At 46.3% G+C, this 26904-nt stretch overlaps 1 protein-coding gene across 1 annotated transcript; it reads left to right on the forward strand.

Annotated features, from left to right (window-relative positions):
* Positions 1-764: 764 nt before the first annotated feature.
* On the forward strand, positions 765-25514 carry LOC137525539 (uncharacterized). The gene is made up of 4 exons (XM_068246669.1): positions 765-1091; positions 4015-4138; positions 20194-20267; positions 24880-25514. Exons 1-4 carry the CDS (start codon positions 776-778, stop codon positions 25413-25415), a joined length of 1050 nt encoding a protein of 349 aa, XP_068102770.1. The 5' UTR covers positions 765-775; the 3' UTR covers positions 25416-25514.
* Positions 25515-26904: the final 1390 nt, after the last annotated feature.

Below are 26904 nucleotides of genomic sequence, written 5' to 3' on the forward strand. Positions count from 1 at the left end.
TAGGGCAGCCCCCTCCTTCAACACCTTCAAGAAGGCCCTCAAAACTCACCTTTTCACTCTTGCCTACCACCCCTCACAATTGCTCTAAACCCAGCCGAACTCTGGTCCCCTACCTCTCGTGTCCCTACCTCTCCCTCTAGATTGTAAGCCTTTGGGCAGGGTCCTCACTCCTTTTGTGTCCTACCTGATCATGCACCTCTATTACTGTGCACCCATGCTATGCATTTGAGTGAACCTAACTTGCCTAACTCCATGCTCCCATCCAGTGACTGACTAAGCATTACCTTGTACTCATACTGTGCTGTGTGATCTGGTTTTCTTGTATTCCTGTATTGTCATATTGCTGTTTGTCACCCCTAAATATTGTCTGTAACCTAAATTAATGTCCAGCGCTGCGTAATATGTTGGCGCTTTATAAATACAACAAATAAATTAATAATAAATAAATAAGGGGGGGGGGGGGGTAAAGCTTACGGTCCTCAAGTGGTTAAATTACATACAACAGACTTACATAACCATTTTTTATACTGTATGAAGATACCACGGTGCTCCACACTATTGGCCTGACTCTGATAAACATAAACTGTAAGCAGCAATAAAAGAACTTTGAACATTTTAAAACTGCTGCACCTATCTTGACCCCCCCCCCCCACACACACACACACACACACATACACACACACAGAAATTACTAGGAAAGTATCTATTGTCCTTGCAAACATAAGGACTTTGATCTTGCAAGTCATTGCCTTGGTAGGCAGACAGAGAAGCAAACATGGATATAGATCAGCTCAAAAATCACATTCATAGTTTTACTTTTGAAAAGTGTAAAAATGGTAGCCAGGGATTTGTAAGAATCCTCATCCAGCTCTTTGGGTTTTTGGGACATGGAAAGTCTTCCTTTATTAATTCCTGTATATATGTCCTTTCCGACGGAGAATATCAGAACTGGGCAAAAGCCAGAGAAGGTGATGGAGGAATAACAACAGAAAGAATATCTTACAGGCTGACAGGAAACATAACACTGGTGGACAATCGAGGGTGTAAACAACTGAGTGACTATGAGACGGGAGAGATCTTTGCTCAACTCAGTAAGTATTAGTAACAATCCAGTTATGATATGTTCTACTTGTATTAACTGTGATTTATGTGTCAATCAATCAATCAATCAATCAATCAATCAATCAGCTAGGTATTCGGTTTATCTTTCTATCTACAACATAATTTCTGAAAAAAGTTGGAACACTGTGTAAAATGTAAATAAAGACAGAATACAATGATTTGCAAACCATGTAGACTTTCTATTACAGTGTAGCCGAGCTAACATATGTCATGACGATATAACATGGGTACATATTGTACAAGTTGGAACAATGTGCCCCTCTGTGCCTCCAGTGGTCCCTCCTTGCCTCCCCTGTGCTTGTGCTGTCCCCCTCTGTGCTATCTCTGTCCCTCCGTGCCTCCACTGTGCCTTCCTGTTCTTCCAGTGTCCATTTTGGTGCCACCCCTGTCCCCTTCTGTGCCACCTCTCTCCCCATCTATGCCCATAGCTCCCAACTGTCCCTCTTTTGGAGGGATGGTCCCTCTTTGGGAGCCATGTCGCTCTGTTCCTCTTTTTCCCTCATGTGTCCCTCTTTCAGCACTTTGTCATTCTTTCTATGTAAATATATATATATTTCTCTACTAAAAATGTTTTTCATTGATTCTAAACTTTATTCCCAGCCTTTAAATTGATATATTACTATTTTTAAACTGTTAATTTGAAGGAACATGAACCAGAATAGAAAGGACCAGTGTGGTTTGAATTATAAAACAATGTATTTTTCTTATGAAATGTTCATGGTATATGGGACTAGGCGTGTGATGGGGGCGTGGTTAGGGGTGTGGCAGGGGCGTGGCTTAAGTGTCCCTCTTTCTCATCTCAAAAAGTTGGGAGGTATGTCTATGCCTCCCCTGTCCACTGTGTCGTCAGTGCCCCCTTGTATGCCATCTTGTCGCCCTGTACCTGTACTGTGCCACCCTGTGTCTTCACTGTGCCCTCTTTATCTCCAGTGTACCCTTCTGTCCCCCTGTTCCTCCAGTGTCTCCCTCTGTGTCACCTCTTACCCCCTGTACCTCCACTGTACCCAGGGCCGGATTTAGGCCAAGGCCGGCTAGGCCATGGCCTAGGGCACCACAGGAGCAGGGACACCAAAGCAGCAGGCTAAACTGGTGCATCATGTGCAAGCTTGCAAATGCTGCAGTGCACCTGTGCAGCGGCCACCTTGCTCTCTGTGCACGTTGGTGTTGTGGCGGGAAGCTACAGACTTGGACAGCATTGGAGACGGAGGGGAAGAGAAAGCTTCTGCACTGGAGATGAGCAGAGAAGTGAGTAACACTGATGGCTGCTGCAGTGTGGAGGTGAGCTGTACTGAAAGAGGGGGAGTGGGAAAGGGAGTCATCAGGCTACCTATACGGGAGGGGAAGGGGTCATCAGGCTACCTATAATGGAGGGAAAGGGGGGGGGGGGTCATCCGGTTACCTATACTGGAGGGGGTGTCATGGAGGGGGGGTCATCAGGCTACCTATACTAGAGGGAAGGGTTCATCTGGCTACCTATACTGGAGGGAACGGGATAGGGGTCATCTCACTAGCTATACTGAAGGGGGGCTGGTGACAGTGGCCTTGGGCGGTAAAGAGTAAAAATACAGCCCTGACTGTACCCCACCTGTGCCTCTAGTGCCTCCCTTTGTGCCTCCCTCTATACTCCCTTTGTGACTCATCAGCCTTAACTGTCCTCTCCCATTGCCACCAGGGTCCCCCTCTAAGATTATTCATGAAAATGTCCATTGCGGCTCTGACGAAATCTTCAAACTCATCGTCTTCTTCTCCTTTGGTGCACGATTTTGTGAGCATTTAGGGAGCAATTCAAACCGCTAGCAATTTCCCTAAACACTCAGCTAATGTTAATGGATGGGCCAAATTCCACTGGAGCGATTGCGATTACCAAAATCACAAACGCAGGACATGCAGCATTTTTGAGCATTAGCGATTAGCATTAGCATTTCTGCAATGTATATCAACGCTGGCATAATCACTCATCAAAACCTACACAGAGCGATTTTGCTAGCGTTTTTACATTACTGCACACTGTAAAAAAAATAAAATTGACTGAAAGGACCACTCAGAATTAAAAATGCTAATCGCTACACACCCACTAGAAAATTGATTACACTTTTTAAAATTGCTACCGAAAATGCTCATGAAATTGCTTACAAACCGTTCCTACAAAACGCTAGCGATTGCAATTAGCTATAGCGTTTTGTAGTGGTTTCCAGGCCTGAAATGAGTTTACACCAGACTGTCTGTCATGGTTACTGTTTAAAATTCAGTCTTAGCTCCTCTTCCCCTCGCTCTGTTCCTGATCACGTAGACACACGTCATGTAGACACGCCCCTCTTCTCCTCCTCCTCCTGCAGCGATAGAGCGGGACACTGTGGCGGCCTGCCGCCATACATCCTCACTAAGTCCTCGATACTATACTTCTGGCTTCAGTACTGCCACATTAGTGGTTTTCCCTGTAACCCCAGTGGCACATTCACGAGGGTCACGCATGATGTGTGACACACGTGCGCCGCTGTTGTGCATCTGTAAGTGTTTTAAGAATTTAGCGTGTCTAATTCCCTCTCATGTGTGACTAATCACAAGTGTAATTTGATCTCTTAGCTGTGCCAGCTGACTTCCACGGCAGAGCAGCTCATTTTCAGAAATAGGATGTTAGCCCTATGTCTGCTTCCATGAAAGCAGGAAGTAGACAAATTGCAGATTTATTGCTGGATTTGTATCAGCTGTAACAAATAAATGTTTTTTTAATTTAAATGTCTATCTATCTATCTATCTATCTATCTATCTATCTATCTATCTATCTATCTATCTGTCTACTCTATCTATCTATCTACTCCATCTATCTATATATCTATCTATCTACTCTATCTATCTATTTATCTTGGTGTCTATCTTATATGTATATTTCAGGTAATCTGCTTCCTCTGGGAAAAACAGTGGAGTTCAATCAGGGCTTTACACTAATAGACAGGATTATTAGAGCACAAAAATCATTACAGACATCTGACTTTGTCTTCCCAGTCTTTGTACACAGGTAAGAGCATGATTGATGGTGGTCAGTAATTTACCCATAGTTTTGTCTTTTGACATAATGTTTGTAGAGTGGATTGAAAATGATTGTTTTAATTAAAGTGAACACGAGGTGGGAGTTATATGGACGACTGCCATATGTAATACCATTTAAGCAATACCAGTTGCCTGGCTGCCCTGCTGATCCTCATCCTCTAATACTTAGAGCCATAGACCGTGAACAAGCATATGCAGATCAGGGGCTTGATTCACGAAGGCGTGACTATATATAGTTAGCACGCCTAACAGCTTTGGACGCTAAGTAGTTTGCACGTCTAAAGCTGTTACAGATCACGCGCAAAGTTTAGCACTACATATTTACTAGCTCCTCCTTTTGCAGAAATTACTAAATGCTTCCTTAAAGTTCCAATGAGAGTCTCCATTCTGGTTGAAGGAATTTTGGACCATGCCTCTTTACAAAACATCTCTAGTTCATTCAGGTTTGATGGCTTCCGAGCATGGACAGCTCTTTTTAACTCACACCACAGATTTTCAATTATATTCAGGTCTGGGGACTGAGATTGCCATTCCAGAATGTTGTACTTGTTCCTCTGCAAGAATGCCTTAGTGGATTTTGAGCAGTGTTTAGGGTCGTTGTCTTGTTGAAAGATCCAGCCCAGGTGCAGCTTCAGCTTTGTCACTGATTCCTGGTCATTGGTCTCCAGAATCTGCTGATACTGAGTGGAATCCATGTGTACCTCAACTTTGTCAAAATTCCCAATCCCTGCACTGGCCACACAGCCCCACCGCATGATGAAACCCCCACCATATTTTACTTTAGGTAGCAGTTGTTTTTCTTAGAATGCTGTGTTGTTTTTCCTCCATGCATAACGGCCCTTGTTATTGTGAGAAAACGCGGAAAAGCCGCCGCGTGTGCTCAGAACAAGGCGGCTCATTCCGCGTCCAACGCGGCGGTTTGCAAGCGTGGGCCTACATCTGATAGTATGGCTAAACGCGGAGAAACCGCCGCATGCTTTGATAGCAGTGCGGCTGCTTCCGCGTTCAGCGCGGCGGGTGGTTCACAACACATGTCTGGTGTGGCTGGGACTGATAGTCCACACAGGTTCAGAAGGACGCGCGCGTGCGCTGAGAGGTAGAACTTTTATGACAGCCAGAAAGGAGTCAGCTGACCAAGCCGGTCAGCTGACGTTGCAACCAGTTCCCATTCGTCCAGCACTTAGGGGAGGCGCTGGAGAGCGCTGTACTATATATACTGGGTGCTGGTCATTCACTGTTTGTCTGCCGTTGCGATCACTACGTGGAAGCACTCAGACCTTTTTGTCAGAATCTGTGTTGTTGTTATTCTGTTATACTTCAGACTAGTGCCAGGGTGTTGATGATCAAGGACCTCACACCCAAGACTAGGGATCTGTATTACCATTCTGTTATACTTCAGACTATTGCCAGGGTGTTGATGATCAAGGACCTCACACCCAAGACTACGGATCTGTATTACCATTCTGTTATACTTCAGACTAGTGCCAGGGTGTTCATGATCAAGGACCTCACACCCAAGACTAGGGATCTGTATTACCATTCTGTTATACTTCAGACTAGTTCCAGGGTGTTGATGATCAAGGACCTCACACCCAAGACTAGGGACTTGTGTTACCATTCTGTTATATATCAGACTAGTTCCAGGGTGTTGATGATCATGGAGCTCACACCCAAGACTAGGCATTGTTTATTATCTGTTATGACTTTCTGCTTTCCTGACCACTCTTCTGATCTCTGATTCGGTACCTCGCACATCTGATACTCTGTTGCCAAACCCTGCTTGCCTTAGGATTACCGAATCAGTCTCCTGTCTTTGTACTTTGTCTGTCCATGTGTTGCCGACCTAGCTTGCCCGACCTCGAGAACTATCTTCTCAGTTAAGAGATAGTTCACAGATCAGTTAGTGACATCCTGCCTTTGGTGTCACTCACGCTCTGGTCCTTCCTACCCCTAGCCTGGCTCCTCCCTGCGGGAGAGTCCCAGGTTACTGGAAGGTACTTGTTCTCCAGGACAGTATTACCTACTGCCCTGGTACCTCTTCCCCAGGTATTTCCCTCAAAGTATTACTGTTACACCAAACACTCTTATTACTCAGGTATCCAGAGGTTAGTGATATATCTGATTATCGGTGATACTGCAGATCATTAATAATCAGGTATATATCTGCATTTTTGGTGATACTGCAGATCACCAATAATCAGATTCTCTCTGTGTTACACCGATCGTTACAGTTATGCCCAATTAACCAAATGTTAGTTTCATCAGTCACCTACTTCCAAAATGAAGCTGGCTTGTCCAAATGTGCTTTAGCATGCCTCAAGTGGCTCTGTTTGTGATGCGGGCAGAGAAAAGGTTTCCTCTGCATCACTCTCGCATACTGCAACGACTTGTGTAAAGTGTGCCGAATAGTTGAACCATGCAGTGACTTCATCTGCAGCAACATGATGTTGTAGGTCTTTGGTGCTGGTCTGTGGGTTGACTGACTGCTCTCACCATTCGTCGCTTCTGTTTATCCGAGATTTTTCTTGGTCTGCACTTCCAGCCTTAACTTGAACTGAGCCTGTGGTCTTCTATTTCCTCAATATGTTGCTAACTGTGGAAAAAGACAGCTGAAACCTCTGAGACAGCTTTCTGTATCCTTCCCCTAAACCATGATGGGGAACAATCTTTGTCTTCAGGTCATTTGAAATTTGTTTTGAGACCCCCATGTTGCTACTCTTTAGAAAAAATTAAAAGAGGAGCGAAACTTACCATTAACCCCCTTAAATACTCTTTGTCATAATTTAGTTCACCTGTGTATGTAGGTCAATGGGTCACTGAGCTTACCAAGCCAATTTGAGTTCCAATAACTATTTCTAAAGGTTGTGGAATAAAAAAAAAATGACAATAGTGCCAAAATGTATGCACCTGCCTAATTTTATTAAAACAAGTATTGCACACTTTCTGTAAATACAATAAACTTAATTTCACTTCTCAAATATCACCGTGTGTGTCTCCTATGTGATATATTTAGCTGATATTTAATATTTTTTATCGTAACAACCAACGATTTATACAGGAAAATCATTACGCTTAACAAGGTTGCCCAAACTTTCACATCCCACTGTATATAGCAGTAGTCTACAGTATATGGGCAGCATGGTGGTGTAATGGATAGCACTCTCACCCTGCAGCACACACAAACCTTGTGTGGGTTTTTCTCTGGGCACTCCGGTTCTCTCTCACATCCCAAAAAACACACAGATAAGTGAATTGGCTTACCCCTAAATTGGCACAAGAGTACAAGTGACATATGACTATGGTAAGGAATATGCATTTGCAGGTCCAATTACCTGGATCTGGCAGTATTTTTCCTGGGATCTTTGTACTATTTATAGCAGGAGAGTATCTAATAGACAGACTGGAAATAACAGGATAATCTTCTCTTCATCTTAAAAACCACCCTCTGACGCACCTGACTGTAAATGCCTGAGTCATTTCTCCAACCCACAGCAGGCACACTGTCTCTGAGTCATCTTTTAACCCTCTGTCATCCTTCACATTCAGAACATCTCTAGAACTTGCCAGGTACACTTGATTTTTTGCTCCTACATCTGGCCTATAGATGTTACTGTTCTACTTGCACAACTGTATAGGATTGTCTAGACTGTTGTGGGTCATTGGTTTCTGCTTTCTGCCTGTCTGAAGACACATATAAAACCCACTGTTTATGTTTAGAGCTGGATAATTCTGTAAATAGATCTATTTTTAATATCCAGTCTCTATGACTACTGAACACAAGATATTGGCAACGAGGATGGCTTTAGCATTATAACAGCCTGAAACATTTCTTTCACACCCGAGTGAGCTTGTAACACACTTCACTGCTTGGAAGCCACCATTGATGTAGAGCGCTGGTGAATCCTGTAAATTAGCCTAGTTTCAGTTATCCTGCCTGACCAGGGGTGTAACTAGACTTAATAAGGCCCTCCTGCAAAAATTATAGCATGGGGCCCCCTTGATCCCTGAACCCCATGAGGGTCATGTGATCGGGAGTCAGTGAATGGCAGCAGGGAGTGTTCTGCTGTGAAGCAGCGTCTGGAAGCTGGAAAAAATTACACACACTCCCGCTACTCGCTACCCTACATGGCAGGAGGAGGTGGCAGAGATTTCATTTTATGAGTGTAACGATTGGTGTCAGCACACAGAGAGAATCTGATTGTTGATGATCTGCAGAATCATCAACAATACAGATATATACTTGATTATGGATGATCTGCAGAATCACCAATAATACAAGTATGACTAACCTCTGGACACCTAATGAGTAAAGTGCTAGATGAACTGAAGGCTATCTCCCGAGGAGCGGGAGAAGTAAACGGCTCGGCCAAGAGCCACCTGAGGGGCAGGTGGCCCTGGGCAGTGCAGAAACTATCTCCTTGATAGTGAGGACCTGGTAACCAGGGATAATGATATCAGATGTTAAACCATACTGCAGCCAGAGTAAGAGAGTAAAGAGACCACTGGCTGCTAACAGGCCGGATTCTCTGAGGAGCAGGTGTCCTGGTTGCAGCTGACACCTGGTGGAATGGTGTTACTGCTAGTACAGATAAACTGAGCACTCAGGGAGAGTGACAGCTAGAGTGGTCAGGCAGGCCAGGTTGGCAGCACACAAGCAGATCAGGTACAGAGAGAGAGAGACTGATTCAGTAACCAGGTACAGGCAGGGTCTGGCAACAGGTAGGCAGATATGCAGAGGTACCGAATCAGAAAGCAAGAGAAAGGTCGACAATGCAATTGGTCATAACATATAAGTATAACAAAGTCCTAGACTGGGGTGTGAGTTCCTTGGTCTCGACACCCTGGAACTAGTCTAGTGTATAACACAGTAATAGCACAATGTTCCTAAGCTTGAGTGTGTGGTCCTTGGTCATAACACCCTGGAACTGGTCTAAATAATAACACAGCAATGACACAATATCCCTAAGCTTGGGTGTAAGATCCTTGGTCACAACACCCTGGAACTGGTCTAAAGTATAACACAGCAATGACACAGTATCCCTAAGCTTGGGTGTGAGGTCCTTGGTCACAACACCCTGGAACTGGTCTAAAGTATAACACATCAATGACACAAACGTAATCTGGCTAAGTGTGAATTCCCAGGTCCTCCTGGTTCTAACACACTGTGAGATCTGACTGGTCTGAGTGCTCACACGTTAGTATTCACAACGGCAGACAACCAGCAACTGACAGGCAAGAAGTATATATAGTGCAGTGCTCCTCAGCGCCGCCCAGTCCCACTCAGCCTATCACCCACTGTGCTGGGATCAGCTGATCGTCCTGATCAGCTGATCCTTCTCCTATTGGCATAAAGGTCCTGCCTCCTAGCGCGCACGCGCGTAGCTCTCCATCTGTGTGCACTACTAGGCTCAAACAAACCAGACGCATGCTGCTGTGCGGAAACCGCCGGTCTGAACACGGAGACAGCCGCCCCGCTGCCTGACCGCGCGGCGGTGTCTCCGCAATCCATTACAATGAGCGAATGGGGAGGTTTTTTTGATAATTGGCTGCACTTTCAGTTGAGGAGAAGGAGGAGGGGCCCCAAAGCCTCTGAGCCCCCCTGCGATGACAGGGGTCGCAGGGGTGATTGCTACGCCCATGCCTGCCACTGTGATTACTGAACACAACATTGTGCATCATTTATAAACCACCCTTTCCCCTTCTATCCTCCTAAACTCTCAAAATGCTTGCACACTGTGGAAGTCACTTACTTACCAATACACCAAGATTTCAAAAATAAGCCAGGAGATGCAAAGAAAAAACAACTTATGGCTTTATTCAAAAATAGCACATGTATACATGAGGGAAACCCAGATAAGCCTAGCAAAAGGGTCAAGGCAGTTTAAGGTTTCTGCTTCAACTTCCGCTGTGCACCAGTTCTTATACCCCGAATTACGTGGTCATGATGTAATTTACTTGTCCAATAATAATATATGTCTCTAAGGGTCTTCTTCTTTCACTCCAAGAGGGCGGAGAATTCTCACAGCCTTGCACCTGGTCTGGACTCCAGCACACAATCTTCTCCGGTATCCTGTTCCCATAGTTATTTTCAAGGCCTTTACTAGTGTGTCTTGAACCATCCCCCGATGGGAGGTTGCCGTACCAAGCACGCCATATCAGTTTAGAAATTCCTGAGAAGACAAAAAACTCACACAGTACCAGGTCTTGGCTAGAGCATGTCTGTAATGAAAGAATCTAAGACTAACTTTAAAGGGTAACTCTATTCATCTGAATCATCTGTGTTACATTGGTCTTATTAAACATTGGTGTCAACTTATATCTATTAAGTGCATATATATGAAACTTGGATTAACATACAGCTATGACATTAACAACACACATACTCTCTTTATTATTATTATTATTTAGTATTTATATAGCACCAACATCTACTGCAGTGTTGTACAGAGTATATATTCACTAAACCGTGATAACTCATATCACGGGCGTTTTTGCGTTTGCATGCGATCGCCGATTATCGCACGCAATTGAGAATTATTGCGCACAATCATGAAAAATTGTGATTGCGTGTGGTAATTCGCGACCACGCGCAAACGTGAATATGCGCGCAAAAACGGCTGTGATATGAGTTATCACGGTTTAGTGAATCAAGCCGTATGTTTGTATTGTGAAGTGTATGTCTAGGGCCTATTTAGGGAAAAAACAATTAACTTATCTGTATGTTGTTGGGATCCTCATCAGTTGTCTCAACTATGGAGACATCCTCCAATCTCCTATCACAGCTCTCTTACTTCTAATGCTGGGCATACACGGCGCGATAGTTCTTATCAATCGAGCCGCTGATGGCTCGATTGATAATATCCGACGTGTCTGATCACCACGGTGGATTGATACCGTGCTCGATCCCAGTGGGCGGACAATGCAGAAAATGAAGCGCTGATAAGGAAGCGCCCACGGGGACGAGCGGGAATTGATCTGCGTGCACGCTCGGATGAGCGGTGACGCACCGGCATCGCGATTCCGGCGCATTATCTCACCGTGTATGCCCAGCATCAGACTGTTGTCTTAGGGATCGATGACCTGCTGCAACAGGTAAATACATGTTTTATTTTAAATTTAAAAAATGGACAGAATAGTAAAGGAATATGTTATATCTACATTGTGTAATTATTACATTGCATGTATTAAGGTACAGGCAGGCAACAGGTGGTTAGCTCTCTTGACTTGAAGGACTAGAGTGCTGAATTGCCCCTATGGAACAAAAAAAATGAGTTTGAACCCAATAAGAGACAGCTAGTTACCTGCTATTTATCTGTTACTACCAAAGGCAGGTTGGGCATCAGGGAATGGGCATAGATTGAATAAGAAGCTGGCAGGGGAGGACTGGGACCTTTTGGCCTTGGGGGGAAAACACAAACCCCTTTTCATGGCACCACCAGCCCAAATGATGTCACACACGCGCCCCACATGCTACATGTTGGTAGTCAAGCGGGTAGCCAATGCCAAAATACAGCAAGGACACACGAGGGACAATGTGACATGTTAAGTATAAATGCACAGGTACATAATACATTTTGAGGGACAACAGCCGGAGTTTTTGCTGTGTTCATCATTCGTGATTATTGCACTTGATCAACCACATAGGCCCGAGACTTTCCACCCGAAATCTGTCAAATCATCGATTGGGCATGCTTGTGTTGGCACAGATTTTCATCCAATTCGATAATAATTATTGAAGTGGTTGGTGGATCAGCCGTCACATTGAGAAATGTATGGCCACTTTAATTTCCCAAAGCTCACCATTCCTCATTCCCCCCTCCCCCACACACTTACACTTATGTCCTCCCCTTCACCACATTTCTACGAATCCTTCAAATATGCCCCTCTTCCATCTGTGATACCCCCTCCCCCTTTATCAGACCACCACCTTTGTCAGTCAGACAACACATCTTTACTAACCTCCCTCCTGGCACCATGATCTCTGCTAATGCTAATTCCTGAAATTACAGCACCCCTCCTCCCATCACTGTTGGCAAGGGTGGGAAGGATGAAAAGCTAGGTGGCCATGCAACCATTCCTGCTAACCTAAAGCTTACTTATAGACAGGCATATGAGGCACATGCCCGGTGCAGGGCTGTGTGGTGAGTCAACACATTGGCTTAAGACTTTACCAAATCCAATGCTCCAATATGGGGAAGCTTCTCTGTTTGCTGATTTTTGTTTTTGTTTTTAAGTGTGGTGTCACAGTTCACTCATCTCTTCAACCACAAGAAAGGCCCAGGAGTAGTCTTAGCTACCGTAATATCTATGTTACGGCAGGGCCCTTATTACACTTTCTCTTACAGGGCTATGGAAACCGTTTTGTCCATGCGATAAAGCGAGGTGCAAAAATGAAATCATGCCTAGCAGAGGATGGTTTTGATCCATCAACCTCTGGGTTATGTGCTCAGCATGCTACCGCTGCGCCACTCTGCACTAGAGAGAGATTAATCTACATGGGTTCTCTTCAGACAACTGTTGAACACAAAAGGCAAGGCCATCCCTGGGTGGGCAATGCACCAGCCCTAAATCATGAAATGAGAGGCAGCCTTGGGGGAAAACTCCCCCCTTCCCCCCTTGTCAGTCCTATTCTGGATGCTGGAAGGACCCAGTGATGTGAAGACAAAGCATTAGGATTGGTTAAGGAACTTTTCAAGCATGTTCAACTTTGGAGGAGGGCGAGTGTTGGTTTTGAGTACAAAAGTTAGTCTAGTTGGGTCAGCAGTACAAACAAGTAACCAACAAGAGTCATTAGGATGTTTTTTGGGCCTCCAGACCAGTGAGAATCTACAGATGCAGGTCTGTGCTGGTCAGTAGTGTTGGGCGAACATCTAGATGTTCGGGTTCGGGCCGAACAGGCCGAACATGGCCGCGATGTTCGGGTGTTCGAGCCGAACTCCGAACATAATGGAAGTCAATGGGGACCCGAACTTTCATGTTTTTTAAAGCCTCCTTACATGCTACATACCCCAAATTTACAGGGTATGTGCACCTTGGGAGTGGGTACAAGAGGAAAAAAAATTTAACAAAAAGAGCTTATAGTTTTTGAGAAAATCGATTTTAAAGTTTCAAAGGGAAAACTGTCTTTTAAATGCAGGAAATGTCTGTTTTCTTTGCACAGGTAACATGCTTTTTGTCGGCATGCAGTCATAAATCTAATACAGATGAGAGGTTCCAGGAAAAGGGACCGGTAACGCTAACCCAGCACAGCAGCAGCACACGTGATGGAACAGGAGGAGGGCGGCGCAGGAGGAGAAGGCCACGCTTTGAGACACAACAACCCAGGCCTTGCATGCGGAAAAGAAGCGTGCGGACAGCAATTTGCTTTTTGTCGGCATGCAGTCATAAATGTAATACAGATGAGAGGTTCCAGGAAAAGGGACCGGTAACGCTAACCCAGCAGCAGCACACGTGATGGAACAGGAGGAGGGCGGCGCAGGAGGAGAAGGCCACGCTTTGAGACACAACAACCCAGGCCTTGCATGAGGACAAGAAGCGTGTGGATAGCAATTTGCTTTTTGTCAGCATGCAGTCATAAATGTTAGACAGAGGAGAGGTTCCAGGAAAAGGGACCGGTAACGCTAACCCAGCAGCAGCACACGTGATGGAACAGGAGGAGGGCGGCGCAGGAGGAGAAGGCCACGCTTTGAGACACAACAACCCAGGCCTTGCATGCGGACAAGAAGCGTGCGGATAGCAATTTGCTTTTTGTCGGCATGCAGTCATAAATGTAATACAGAGGAGAGGTTCCAGGAAAAGGGACCGGTAACGCTAACCCAGCAGCAGCACACGTGATGGAACAGGAGGAGGGCGGCGCAGGAGGAGAAGGCCACGCTTTGAGACACAACAACCCAGGCCTTGCATGCGGACAAGAAGCGTGCGGATAGCAATTTGCTTTTTGTCGGCATGCAGTCATAAATGTAATACAGATGGGAGGTTCCAGGAAAAGGGACCGGTAACGCTAACCCAGCAGCAGCACACGTGATGGAACAGGAGGAGGGCGGCACAGGAGGAGAAGGCCTCACTTTGAGACACAACAACCCAGGCCTTGCATGCGGACAAGAAGCGTGCGGATAGCAATTTGCTTTTTGTCGGCATGCAGTCATAAATGTAATACAGAGGAGAGGTTCCAGGAAAAGGGACCGGTAACGCTAACCCATCACAGATGTTCATTGTTCATGTTACTTGGTTGGGGTCCGGGAGTGTTGTGTAGTCGTTTCCAATCCAGGATTGATTCATTTTAATTTGAGTCAGACGGTCTGCATTTTCTGTGGAGAGGCGGATACACCGATCTGTGACGATGCCTCCGGCAGCACTGAAACATCGTTCCGACATAACGCTGGCTGCCGGGCAAGCCAGCACCTCTATTGCGTACATTGCCAGTTCATGCCAGGTGTCTAGCTTCGATACCCAATAGTTGAAGGGTGCAGATGGATTGTTCAACACAGCTACGCCATCTGACATGTAGTCCTTGACCATCTTCTCCAGGCGATCGGTGTTGGAGGTGGATCTGCACGCTTGCTGTTCTGTGGGCTGCTGCATGGGTGTCAGAAAATTTTCCCACTCCAAGGACACTGCCGATACCATTCCCTTTTGGGCACTAGCTGCGGCTTGTGTTGTTTGATGCCCTCCTGGTTGTCCTGGGTTTGCGGAAGTCAGTCTGTCGGCCTACAACTGGCTAGAGGAGGGGGAGGATGTCAATCTCCTCTCTAAAGTCTCCACAAGGGCCTGCAGGTATTCTTCCATTTTGACCTGTCGGACTCTTTCTTCAGGCAGTTTTGGAACATTGTGTTTGTACCGTGGATCCAGAAGGGTATAAACCCAGTAATTGGTGTTGTCCAGAATGCGCACAATGCGTGGGTCGCGTTCAATGCAGTCTAGCATGAATTGAGCCATGTGTGCCAGAGTCCTGCCAGAATCCTCATCATCCTCTTGTGAGCGTTGTGATAGTTGTTGTGATGCATCATAGTCGTCACCTTCTTCCTGGTCTGCTTCTGCTGACCATTTGCGCTGAATTGTGGAAGTCCAACGTGCACCGCTCTGGCCCTCGTCAGTGGTGGCATGAAATTCCTGCTCCAACTCCAGCTGTTCCTCCTCCTCTTCTTCGTCATAGCTGCTGGGGCCAGCGTTTCCTAAAGCAGATGGCCTGATGTTGGTATCATCACGCTGATCGTTTTCTCCTTCAGATTCCCCCAGTTGCATCATGACAGCTGTTTCCTTGATTTTCAACATTGACTTCTTCAGTAAACACAGCAGTGGTATGGTAATGCTGACTGAAGAGTTGTCACTGCTCACAAGCAACGTGGATTGCTCAAAATTTTGGAGGACTTGGCAGAGGTCCAACATGTTGGCCCAATCGGATCCACAGAAGCTTGGCAGCTGTCCGGATGCGCCTCAGTACTGTGCCGTCATGTACTGGACCACTGCACTCTTTTGCTCGCAAAAGCGGGCTAGCGTGTGCAGCATAGAATTCCAGCGCGTAGGGACATCACACAGCAAGCGATGGTGGGGTAGATTGAAGCGCTCCTGCATCTTGGCGAGTGCCCCCGAAGCAGTACTGGAATTTCTACAATGTTTGGCCACTCATCGCACCTTCAACAGAAGATCGGCCACGCCTGGGTATGTCCTCAGGAACTGCTGAACTACTAGGTTCATCACGTGCGCCAGGCAAGGGATGTGTGTCAGCTTAGCCAACCTTAAAGCGTGAATGAGATTACTCCCATTATCACACACAACCATGCCCGGTTTCAGGTCCAGCGGTGCCAGCCACAAATCCGTCTGTTCCTTTATTCCCCTCCAAATTTCCTACCCTGTGTGCTGCTTATCCCCAAGGCAGATCAGCTTCAGCAACGCTTGCTGACGCATGCCAACAGCTGTGCTGTACTGCTTCCACGATCCTACTGCTGCTGGGTTAGCGTTTCCGGTTGAGGTACAGCTTTGAGATGCGTTGGAGGAGAAGGAGTCAGAGAGGTAGGTGCTGCTGTTGTTATCCAGTGAGAGGGACGGCGGTGCAGCTGTTTGCAGCGTGGGCAACACCTGCGCCGTAGCAGGTGAGGAATCGCTGCCAGGCTCCACAAGGTTCACCCAGTGCGCGGTAAGGGAGAGGTATCGACCCTGGCCGAACGCACTCGTCCAGGTGTCAGTGGTGAGGTGAACCTTGCAGGCAATGGCATTCCTCAAGCTTCGGGTTATTTTGCTGACTACATGCTCATGCAACTCAGGCACTGCAGAGCGCTCAAAGTGGTAGCGGCTGGGAACCACGTAACGTGGGATGGCCACTGACATCATGCCCTTGAAGCTGTTTGTCTCCACCACTCGATATGGCAGCATTTCGCAGGCCAGAAGCTTGGCTATGCTGGCTGTTAGTGTCACGGCCCGGGGGTCATTTGCTGGCAATTTCCTCTTGCGCTCAAACATCTCCGAGACAGACAACTGAACCGTAGGGCTGCACACTGAAGGGCTGTTGGTTGTTGTGTTTGATGAAGACTGGGAGACCTCAAGAGCACTATTCCGGAAAGTGACAGTGTCAGCGTTGTCTGATGTTTGTGAATGTTGTTGTGAACCACGCAATGGCTGGGCTACTGCTGCTACTGAGGAGGGTCTGGTGGTGAGTCTGGTGACCCCAAGGGAGGCAGTGTTGCTGGTACCCTGTCCTGGCGCCCACAGAGTGGGATGTTTGGATACCATGTGGCGGGTCATGCTGGTGGTGGAGAGGTTGTTAATATGTTTCCCCCTGCTCAGGCGGGTCTTGCACACCTTGCAAATCACCATGGTACCATCCTCACTGCAGTCTTCAAAGAAAGGCCAGACTTTGGAGCACCTGCCTTGCTGGCGATTTCTGTTTGCGCCTCTTTTGCATCTCACTTGAACTTCCACGCTTGTGGTGCCTGAAATTTCACGCCGCCTACCTTGGCACAAGGCGAACTCGTGCAGCAGTGGGTTCTTCAACAGACTCATCTGTGCTGCTACGACGGCGATGTTCTCCTTCACATACAAAATCTGGGTCTCTGTCAACATTGTCCATACCCTCCTCCTCTTCCATCTCCTCAAACTCGTCATATGTGATTGTGGGCCGCCGCCGTGGAGTAGAGCTCCCCAGAACAACCTCTGCGCAGCTCACTCCAACGTCGTCTTCCAGATCTTCTCGGCCGACCTCCTGCAATTGAAACCCCTCCTGCCCAACTTGCTCTGGGATTTGGGTTTCAAAGTCCTCGGACTCGCCTTGCATTTCAGTGCGCGGTGTATTTCCCGCAGTAAATGGTTGTGAATCCGGGCACAACATTTCTGGCTGTTCCATTGACCTTTGAAAGGTGGAAGTTTGTTGGGCTGGGAATAGCTCCTGCGAATACCCCATTGTGTCCTGAGGAAATTCTTCGGACTGGTTATTTGGCAGTTGTGTGCGTGGTGTCGCTGCCGGTTGTGTCAGCTTTGTGCCCACTGGCTCCTTGTAACTGGCTGAGGACTCGGACCTCGTGCGTGATGTGCTGGTGCTGCTTAACCCACTGCTGGACGCTTGAGAGGTCATCCAATTAATTATCTGGTCCTGTTCTTTTGGATTTGTGAGGGTTGATTTCCTGGACAACATGGGCGGTATTGAGTGGGTTTTCTTCGGTGCTCCACTGTGGCCTGTATGTGAACCATCAGGGGAAACACCTCTTCCCTTGCCCCTCCCTCTTTTACAGGATTTCTTCTTCATTTCACTTATCCTTAAAGTACACGCTGACTGGCAGCAGTACGGTGGCAGTACAGAAATGCTATACAGTGGCGGGTGAGCGGTGTACTACTATTCCCTGCAGCGACACAGAGCACAATGCTATACAGTGGTGGGTGAGCGGTGTACTACTGTTCCCAGCAGCGACACAGAGCACAATGCTATACAGTGGCGGGTGAGCGGTGTACTACTATTCCCAGCAGCGACACAGAGCACAATGCTATACAGTGGTGGGTGAGCGGTGTACTACTGTTCCCAGCAGCAACACAGAGCACAATGCTATACAGTGGTGGGTGAGTAGTGTACTACTGTTCCCAGCAGAGACACAGAGTGGCAGTAAACACAATGCTATATAGTGTGGGGAGCGGTGTACTACTGTTCCCAGCAGTGACACAGAGCACAATGCTATACAGTGGTGGGTGAGCGGTGTACTACTGTTCCCAGCAGCGACACAGAGCACAATGCTATACAGTGGTGGGTGAGCGGTGTACTACTGTTCCCAGCAGAGACACAGAGTGGCAGTAAACACAATGCTATATAGTGTGGGTGAGCGGTGTACTACTGTTCCCAGCAGCGACACAGAGCACAATGCTATACAGTGGTGGGTGAGCGGTGTACTACTGTTCCCAGCAGCGACACAGAGCACAATGCTATACAGTGGTGGGTGAGCGGTGTACTACTGTTCCCAGCAGAGACACAGAGTGGCAGTAAACACAATGCTATATAGTGTGGGTGAGCGGTGTACTACTGTTCCCAGCAGCGACACAGAGCACAATGCTATACAGTGGTGGGTGGGTGAGCGGTGTACTACTGTTCCCAGCAGCGACACAGAGCACAATGCTATACAGTGGTGGGTGAGCGGTGTACTACTGTTCCCAGCAGAGACACAGAGTGGCAGTAAACACAATGCTATATAGTGTGGGTGAGCGGTGTACTACTGTTCCCAGCAGAGACACAGAGTGGCAGTAAACACAATGCTCTATAGTGTGGGTGAGCGGTGTACTACTGTTCCCAGCAGCGACACAGAGCACAATGCTATACAGTGGTGGGTGGGTGAGCGGTGTACTACTGTTCCCAGCAGCGACACAGAGCACAATGCTATACAGTGGTGGGTGGGTGAGCGGTGTACTACTATTCCCAGCAGCGACACAGAGCACAATGCTATACAGGGTGAGCGGTGTACTACTGTTCCCAGCAGAGACACAGAGTGGCAGTAAACACAATGCTATATAGTGTGGGTGAGCGGTGTACTACTGTTCCCAGCAGAGACACAGAGTGGCAGTAAACACAATGCTATATAGTGTGGGTGAGCGGTGTACTACTGTTCCCAGCAGCGACACAGAGCACAATGCTATACAGTGGTGGGTGGGTGAGCGGTGTACTACTATTCCCAGCAGCGACACAGAGCACAATGCTATACAGGGTGAGCGGTGTACTACTGTTCCCAGCAGAGACACAGAGTGGCAGTAAACACAATGCTATATAGTGTGGGTGAGTGGTGTACTACTGTTCCCAGCAGAGACACAGAGTGGCAGTAAACACAATGCTATATAGTGTGGGTGAGCGGTGTACTACTGTTCCCAGGCCAGCAGCGACACAGAGCACAATGCTATACAGTGGTGGGTGGGTGAGCGGTGTACTACTGTTCCCAGCAGCGACACAGAGCACAATGCTATACAGTGGTGGGTGGGTGGGTGAGCGGTGTACTACTATTCCCAGCAGCGACACAGAGCACAATGCTATACAGGGTGAGCGGTGTACTACTGTTCCCAGCAGAGACACAGAGTGGCAGTAAACACAATGCTATATAGTGTGGGTGAGCGGTGTACTACTGTTCCCAGCAGCGACACAATGACTGGGGGGACCCTGGCTAGCCTGGCTGGAGAGAGAACTACCCTGCCTGCCTACCCAAAGCTAAACCCACAGACAAATGGCGGAGAAATGACGTGGATCGGGTATTTATTTACCCGAACCACGTGACCCGTTCGGCCAATCAGAGCGCGTTCGGGTCCGAACCACGTGACCCGTTCGGCCAATCACAGCGCTAGCCGAACGTTCGGGGAACGTTCGGCCATGCGCTCTTAGTTCGGCCATATGGCCAAACAGTTTGGCCGAACACCATAAGGTGTTCGGCCGAACTCGAACATCACCCGAACAGGGTGATGTTCTGCAGAACCCGAACAGTGGCGAACACTGTTCGCCCAACACTACTGGTCAGTATGACTTAAAACCATTTACTGATACTATGCTTTCAATTATTTTTCCCTTTACAGTGTCAAAAGAGGAATTCCACCTGAGGATTTAAATGATTTAAAGTTTTTGCTCACAACTGCCAGAAAACTGTCAGGTAAATATCCACTTAAAGTGTTCATAAAAATGTGTTCTGCAACAAAAAGAGTTTGAACGACATTCAATTCAATTTAATTCACTTTATTGTCATTGTGTAACACAACAAAATTACTTTTCATGACAACCCCACGGTGCATATAGGGAACATAGTGATAGTAACAAGGAAGAGAAGAAATTATACAAGTATGCCAGGTATTACAGATGTTTAAACAATTTGTACACAGTGTTAATTATTTAAGAGAGGATTCAGAGTTTATCAAGTTTATGACATCTAAACAATTAGTCTGATGCACAAAGAGCCTGCAAAATTGCAGTGCACAAGCAGCGCTGGGCAATTTTACTGTTAGTAGTGGTGGGGAACACAAAGCGGTGTACAAAGTTCAGCTACTATGCAGTCAAACTTCTTTGGATAATGAAGGAAATAGTTGAATATTGGAAAGATTACCAATAATATAACTAATCATTTTTTCTTTGCTTCAGCTCCATAACTACCCAGGCACCTTTTTTTTACATTTACTGGACATATATTTCCAGGATTTAGAAAATTCTTATCTACCATCATCTACTTACCTTATGGCGAACTAGTGGAGAGATGGATTTTGGGATGTGATGAGGACACAGTTTAACATTTTAGTTGTTTCCTTGGAAAGGAATTGGAAAAACATTTTTTTTTCTATTTTGTATGATGCTTAAATTTTATCTCTGGTCTCAAACATTAAAGGGAAGGTTCAGGGCCGATAAAAAAAAAAAAATCCAAATCCACTTACCTGGGGCTTCCTCCAGCCCGTGGCAGGCAGGAGGTGCCCTCTGCGCCGCTCCGCAGGCTCCCGGTGGTCTCTGGTGGCTGACCCGACCTGGCCAGGCCGGCGGCCAGGTCGGGCTTCTTCTGCACTCTATTCTGCGTCCTCCAGTAGTTCTGAGCCTGCGCAGTACAGCCCGGAGGATGTCCGATGACGTCAGCGCGCCGGCGTGAAATGCAGAATGGAGCGCAGAAGAAGCCCGACCTGGCCGCCGGCCTGGCCAGGTCGGGTCAGCCACCGGAGACCACCGGGAGCCTGCGAAGCGGCGCCGAGGGCACCTCCTGCCTGCCACGGGCTGGAGGAAGCCCCAGGTAAGTGGATATGGATTTTTATTTTTTTTATCGTCCCTGAACCTTCCCTTTAAATACAGCATGAAACCAATTGGCAAAAAATATATACATGGTTTTCAAGTAAGTGGAAGAGTAATTGATTCCCGTTGCAATTCCAAAACTATAAGATTCTGTTCAGCTGTATGTGCAGAATAAATAAAGAGGGATATATCCCTCTGACACGGGGCTGTGTTAGGGAGTGATCAACACAGTGATGACTGTAATCAGCTAATTACGATTACATGAAATTACGCATGTATTTTCATATTTATGCCTATATGTAATTATGAATTGTTATTCAAGTGACTTAGTTTAAGCATTCGTAATTACGCAGGAATTTACATGTCATTTACGTGTAATTTCATGCCGATTTTGGCATTAAAGCCCCAAAATTGGGGGCTGACAGTAAAGCCCCCATACGTGCAATATTAGTACCAAAATAGCTACTTATGTTAACCTGTGTGCCCGACTGTGTCGGGCATAGTGCTTGCTGGCACCAGGAGTCCTCCATGCATAATAAATGTAATCCAATGGCTTTAAAACCTTTAACTAGGACTAGGCTAGCTAGTACAATTGTCCGGCATCCCCCGATCCCCACCGCTCCCGTTTATACATTACCCAGCCGATCGGCGCAGCCTCCCCACACAGCTTTGGTCTCTCTATGGGGAGGATCGGGTTTGTGCATGATGTCATGGTGTCGGCGACGTCATGTCATCATGTGCGATCCTCCCCATAGTGAAAACCAAAGCTGTGTGGGGAGGCTGCGCCAATCGGCTGGGTAATGTATAAACGGGAGCGGTGGGGATCAGGGGATGCCGGACACTTGTATTAGCTAGCCTAGTCCTAGCTAAAGGTTTTAAAGCCATTGGATCACAATAATTATACTGGTGGATACAAACTGGCAAAACCTCCTAGAGGCGTAACGCTCCGGAGGTTAAGGAGAATAGTGGTGCAAGTAAAAAAAAAAAATACCTTGTAGTTTTTGAGAAAATCGATTTAAAAAATGCAAAGAATTTTTTTTTTAAACTCAAAAAAAAGAAAAAATGACAGTTTAAAAAACCATTTGGTAGCAATATCATGTATAGGGGCTTTTCTACAGAAAAAGTCGGCACAAAATTATGTGTAAATTAGGCTTAAAGGAATACTATCAATACCCAAGTGTTCTAAAATGACAGTGTACAAATAATGTCTAAGTAGCTGTGTAAACATTTTCCTACTTTTCATGTTAAATATCAGAGGCAAAAACTGTATTTTTTGAGGGTAGGATTTAGCTATATTGGGACAAATCAACTGCAGAAGGGGTGTCTGCTTCAATGCACAGCCAGAGTTGCATATCAGACTACAGAAAGCAAATATCAAACATATCAAACTCTGAAAGCAAAAATAGTATGAAAAGCTGTGACAATTAGTTACATTTCCTCTGCTCTCTTCAGACACTTCAGCCAGAAACACAGGACACAGGATCTGCAGCTGTTCTCTCTGTCACACACAGAGTTACACATAGGGCTTGATTCACAAAAGAGTGCTAACTGTTAGCACGGCCGTTTTCGCGCAAATTTTTGCGTGAAATCGATATTGTTTTCACGCACAAATTCTCGTTTGCGCGCAAAAACTTTATCGTTTCGCGCGGAAATTCGCAATCGCACGCAATGTGTAAATTCACGCGAAAACGGCCGTGCTAACAGTTAGCACTCTTTTGTGAATCAAGCCCATAGAGTTAACTGATCAAGTGTTAGGGGAATTTCCCCTCTCCTCATGGCTCAGTCTGCCGTCAGTTTTGGCGTCAGTAAAGTTTGTAAGTATTTTGATAACAGTAAACAAAGAGGTTGCTACTAAAATGTATACACCAGTACTTAGCAGAACTTCCCGAACAATTCCTGTGTCAATTGAAAAAAATATGTGAATCGATAGTATTCCTTTAAATTCATGCATAATCACGAATGCTTACAATCACATACGAAATTATACTTTTCCCCAAAATTTCGTATTACAATTACGATGCGTAAATGTGAATTATGATGCATAATTACGCATAGGCGTAATTTTTGCTTATCTCTAGTGATAAACACTTTAAAAAAGAAGAACACAGAAACAACGGGAGCCCAAATGGTACAATACATCACAAGTTCACTGACAAGTGTACTCACAAAGGAAGGTTGCATGGGGGCAACCAACCACTGAAGGCAGATGGAGATTTATAAATCCGAGGTGCTCTGTTCTTGGATCTTGATACATATCTGACACAGTATTTGGCCTGCGGAAATGGGCATTAGACAGTGGCATAGCTAAGGAGCTGTGGGCCCAGATGCAAGTCTTACATTGGGGCCCCCCAAACGCTCTATACGTAACAATTTATACGGCACACCGAAACCTGCCAAACGCAAATACAGTATTAGAGGTGCAAGAAGGGATTGGGAAACAGTTTTTTAATGATTATCAATATTAAAAGTATCCATAGAAGTTATTATTATGAGCACAGGGCCAATAAAGAGTTAATACTACAGTTGAGGGAGGGCCCTTTGGGGCCCCTCTGGCCCAAGGGCCCCGGTGCGGTCGCAACCTCTGCAACCCCTATTGCTACGCCCCTGGGCCAGATAGCAAATGTTTAATCCACCACTAAACCTGCCGCCAGTACACACGCACAGCCGGGCCCCCCCTCAAGGCTGCAGGAGCCGGGCTCGGTCGCAGGTGTGACTGCTGCGACCTCGGGCCCTACGCCAGTGACGTTAAACCCACAAAATGCATTGCCTGTGCATGATTAAATGCTATATGTGTATGAATGTGTCATTATAGAGTAAAGCCACCTCTCCCTTTATTATTTTAGCTATTTTTAACACAGGTTTATCTATTATTGGGCACCTCTTCCCTCCTTTGTTCTGATACGGGGGGAGCCAGAGAACTTTCTCAGGTTTATTTCGCAATTACAATACAAAATCGTAAAGCAACATTTGAGGATAAAAATCATAATTAACAGCTTGAGGACCACAGACTTAAACCACCATAGTGACCAGGCCATTTTTTACAATTCAGCACACTGCAACTTTAACAGTGTGCTGAATAGCCATACAACTTAGCACAAGTGAATATTGCCCCATTTTCTTGCCACCAACAAAGCATCTCTGTTGGTGGCATCTGATTGCTGCTGCAATGTGTGTGGTTTTTTTTTTTTCATCCATCCCCCCAAGAGCCAATCAGTTTAATCATCTCTCATAGACATCAGCCTATTGCAATCACTTTGTGAGCCTCTCTTGGAGACAGCTCAGTGACAGAGCTTACCCCCGTACAGCGCTGCACTAGACTGTGTATAGCCCTGTTAAGACTGAAGTAGGATGATAATATTCCTTATAAGTTAGTAACAATCACCAGAAAACTGTGCTATGTGATAATTACTTACCCTCCTTTTATTCATTATTGCATACGGGTTGTGCTTTACAGCACATTGTTTAGTAGAATTGAATCTAATGGATTGCTTTTTTTCCAGGGGTGTTTCCCATTGTTGCTCTCACTCACAAGACCAGTGGGAGACTCACAACGACAGAGAGCATTTTTCGTGACATGGGAGTTGAGAGAATTTTCTCATTTGAAAACTACACGATAGAAGATCACTTTAAGACGAGAGGAAGACACGAGGAGGTGCTGAAGTTTGTACATGAGGTGATCAAAGATGTTCAGTTTCGAGTTGAACATCAACCACGGGATCCAACCAAAGAAATGATGGAGAGAAGACAGTTCATTATGAACTACATTCATGAGTGTGGGAAAAAAGCTGAACAGGAGAACATTGAGAGGCAAAAAGCCATGGAGAAAGCATTGTTAGAGAGGAAAAAGAAGCTGCAAGAGGAAGAGATGAGACGACGGATCGAGCTGGAGAGACAGGCCCAGTCTGAGGAACTCATGAGAAAACGGGAAGTATTGGAAAGGCAGAGAAAAGCAGAAAAAGCCAGACTAGATGATGAACTGCATCAACAAGAGAAACTTAACAAGAAAAATAAGAAAAAATGTTGCCTTTTTGGGTGACAATTACAATTAGGAAAACACTGTGATGATGAAAGTTATCTTTTAAACTTACTAAAAAATGAATACCAGAGCTGCTACATGTGCATAGTTAAAAAAAAAAATACTAGTTGTTATTATGTGACTTTAAGAAAAGTTACAAAAGGTCATTGACCCCATAAAACCAATTAAAAACATGGACCAGCACAGTGAACAGCTCATAATTATGATTCAACTGACCATAATCTGAACAAGACCAAACCAAATCACCCAGCATACAGCCTATGCAAAAATGGTTGATCTTTCAATCTCAATTGGTCATCTGCAGTGGCGTAGCTAAGGAGCTGTGGGCCCAGATGCAAGTCTTACATTGGGGCCCCCCAAACGCTCTATACGTAACAATTTATACAGCACACCGAAACCTGCCAAACGCAACTACAGTATTAGAGGTGCAAGAAGGGATTGGGAAACAGTTTTTTAATGATTACCAATATTGAAAGTATCCATAGAAGTTATTATTATGAGCACAGGGCCAATAAAGAGTTAATACTACAGTTGAGGGAGGGCCCTTTGGGGTCCCCTCTGGCCCAAGGGCCCCGGTGCGGTCGCAACCTCTGCAACCCCTATTGCTACGCCTCTGGTCATCTGTAGACCCGCCACTGCTGCACACTGAGGCCTCACACACTATAATTACAGGGCCTTTCTAAAGTGTTATTCTCCGTCAGTGCAGGACTGCATGTATGGATACTGTCCAATGGATGGGCTCTGTAAGATCTCAACCTTCTAAACTTTTAAGAGCATTCCCATGTATATATCCAGACCACCAATCAATGATCATTTTAATAAGTCCCAAATGCAACTGTGGAGTGTATCACAAGCCAGAAGGGAAGCGCAGACAGAGGGCTATACCCTCTGTGCTTTTTACAGGGCCCAGTATGTACAGTGTGTCCTCACCTCAGTTGTGCGCCAATGGCAGGACTATAGATGACCAATCTAGATTGAAAGCAGGGCCGGATTTACCATAAGGCAGTGTAGGCCCGTGCCTACAGTCGCCTGATGATGGAAAGGTGGCTCACTTCCCTCCCCTAGTGCCTCCCTCCCTTCTTCCCTAGCCAGCTTGATGAGACTGTAAATGAGGGGTTACAATACTCACCCTGCTCTTGCCACTCCACTGGCTATATCTCCCTTCAGTCAGGGCCAGGACACCTCAAGATACCTAATATTGAGGTTCCTCTAGCTACCTAACACTTGGGAGCACCTCTAGCTACTTAATATTAAGGGTACTTAAAGGGAAGGTTCAGGGAGGGGATTACAAAAATAAAAATAAATTTCCACTTACCTGGGGCTTCCTCCAGCCCGTGGCAGGCAGGAGGTGCCCTCGCCGCCGCTCCGCAGGCTCCCGGTGGTCTCCGGTGCCCGACCAGGCCAGGCCGGCTGCCAGGTCGGGCTCTTCTGCGCTCCATTTCCTGGGACTTCTGCGTCCCACGCCGGCGCGCTGACGTCATCGGACGTC

The sequence above is a fragment of the Hyperolius riggenbachi genome, chromosome 7 (assembly GCF_040937935.1).
Source record: "Hyperolius riggenbachi isolate aHypRig1 chromosome 7, aHypRig1.pri, whole genome shotgun sequence".
NCBI lineage: Eukaryota > Metazoa > Chordata > Amphibia > Anura > Hyperoliidae > Hyperolius > Hyperolius riggenbachi.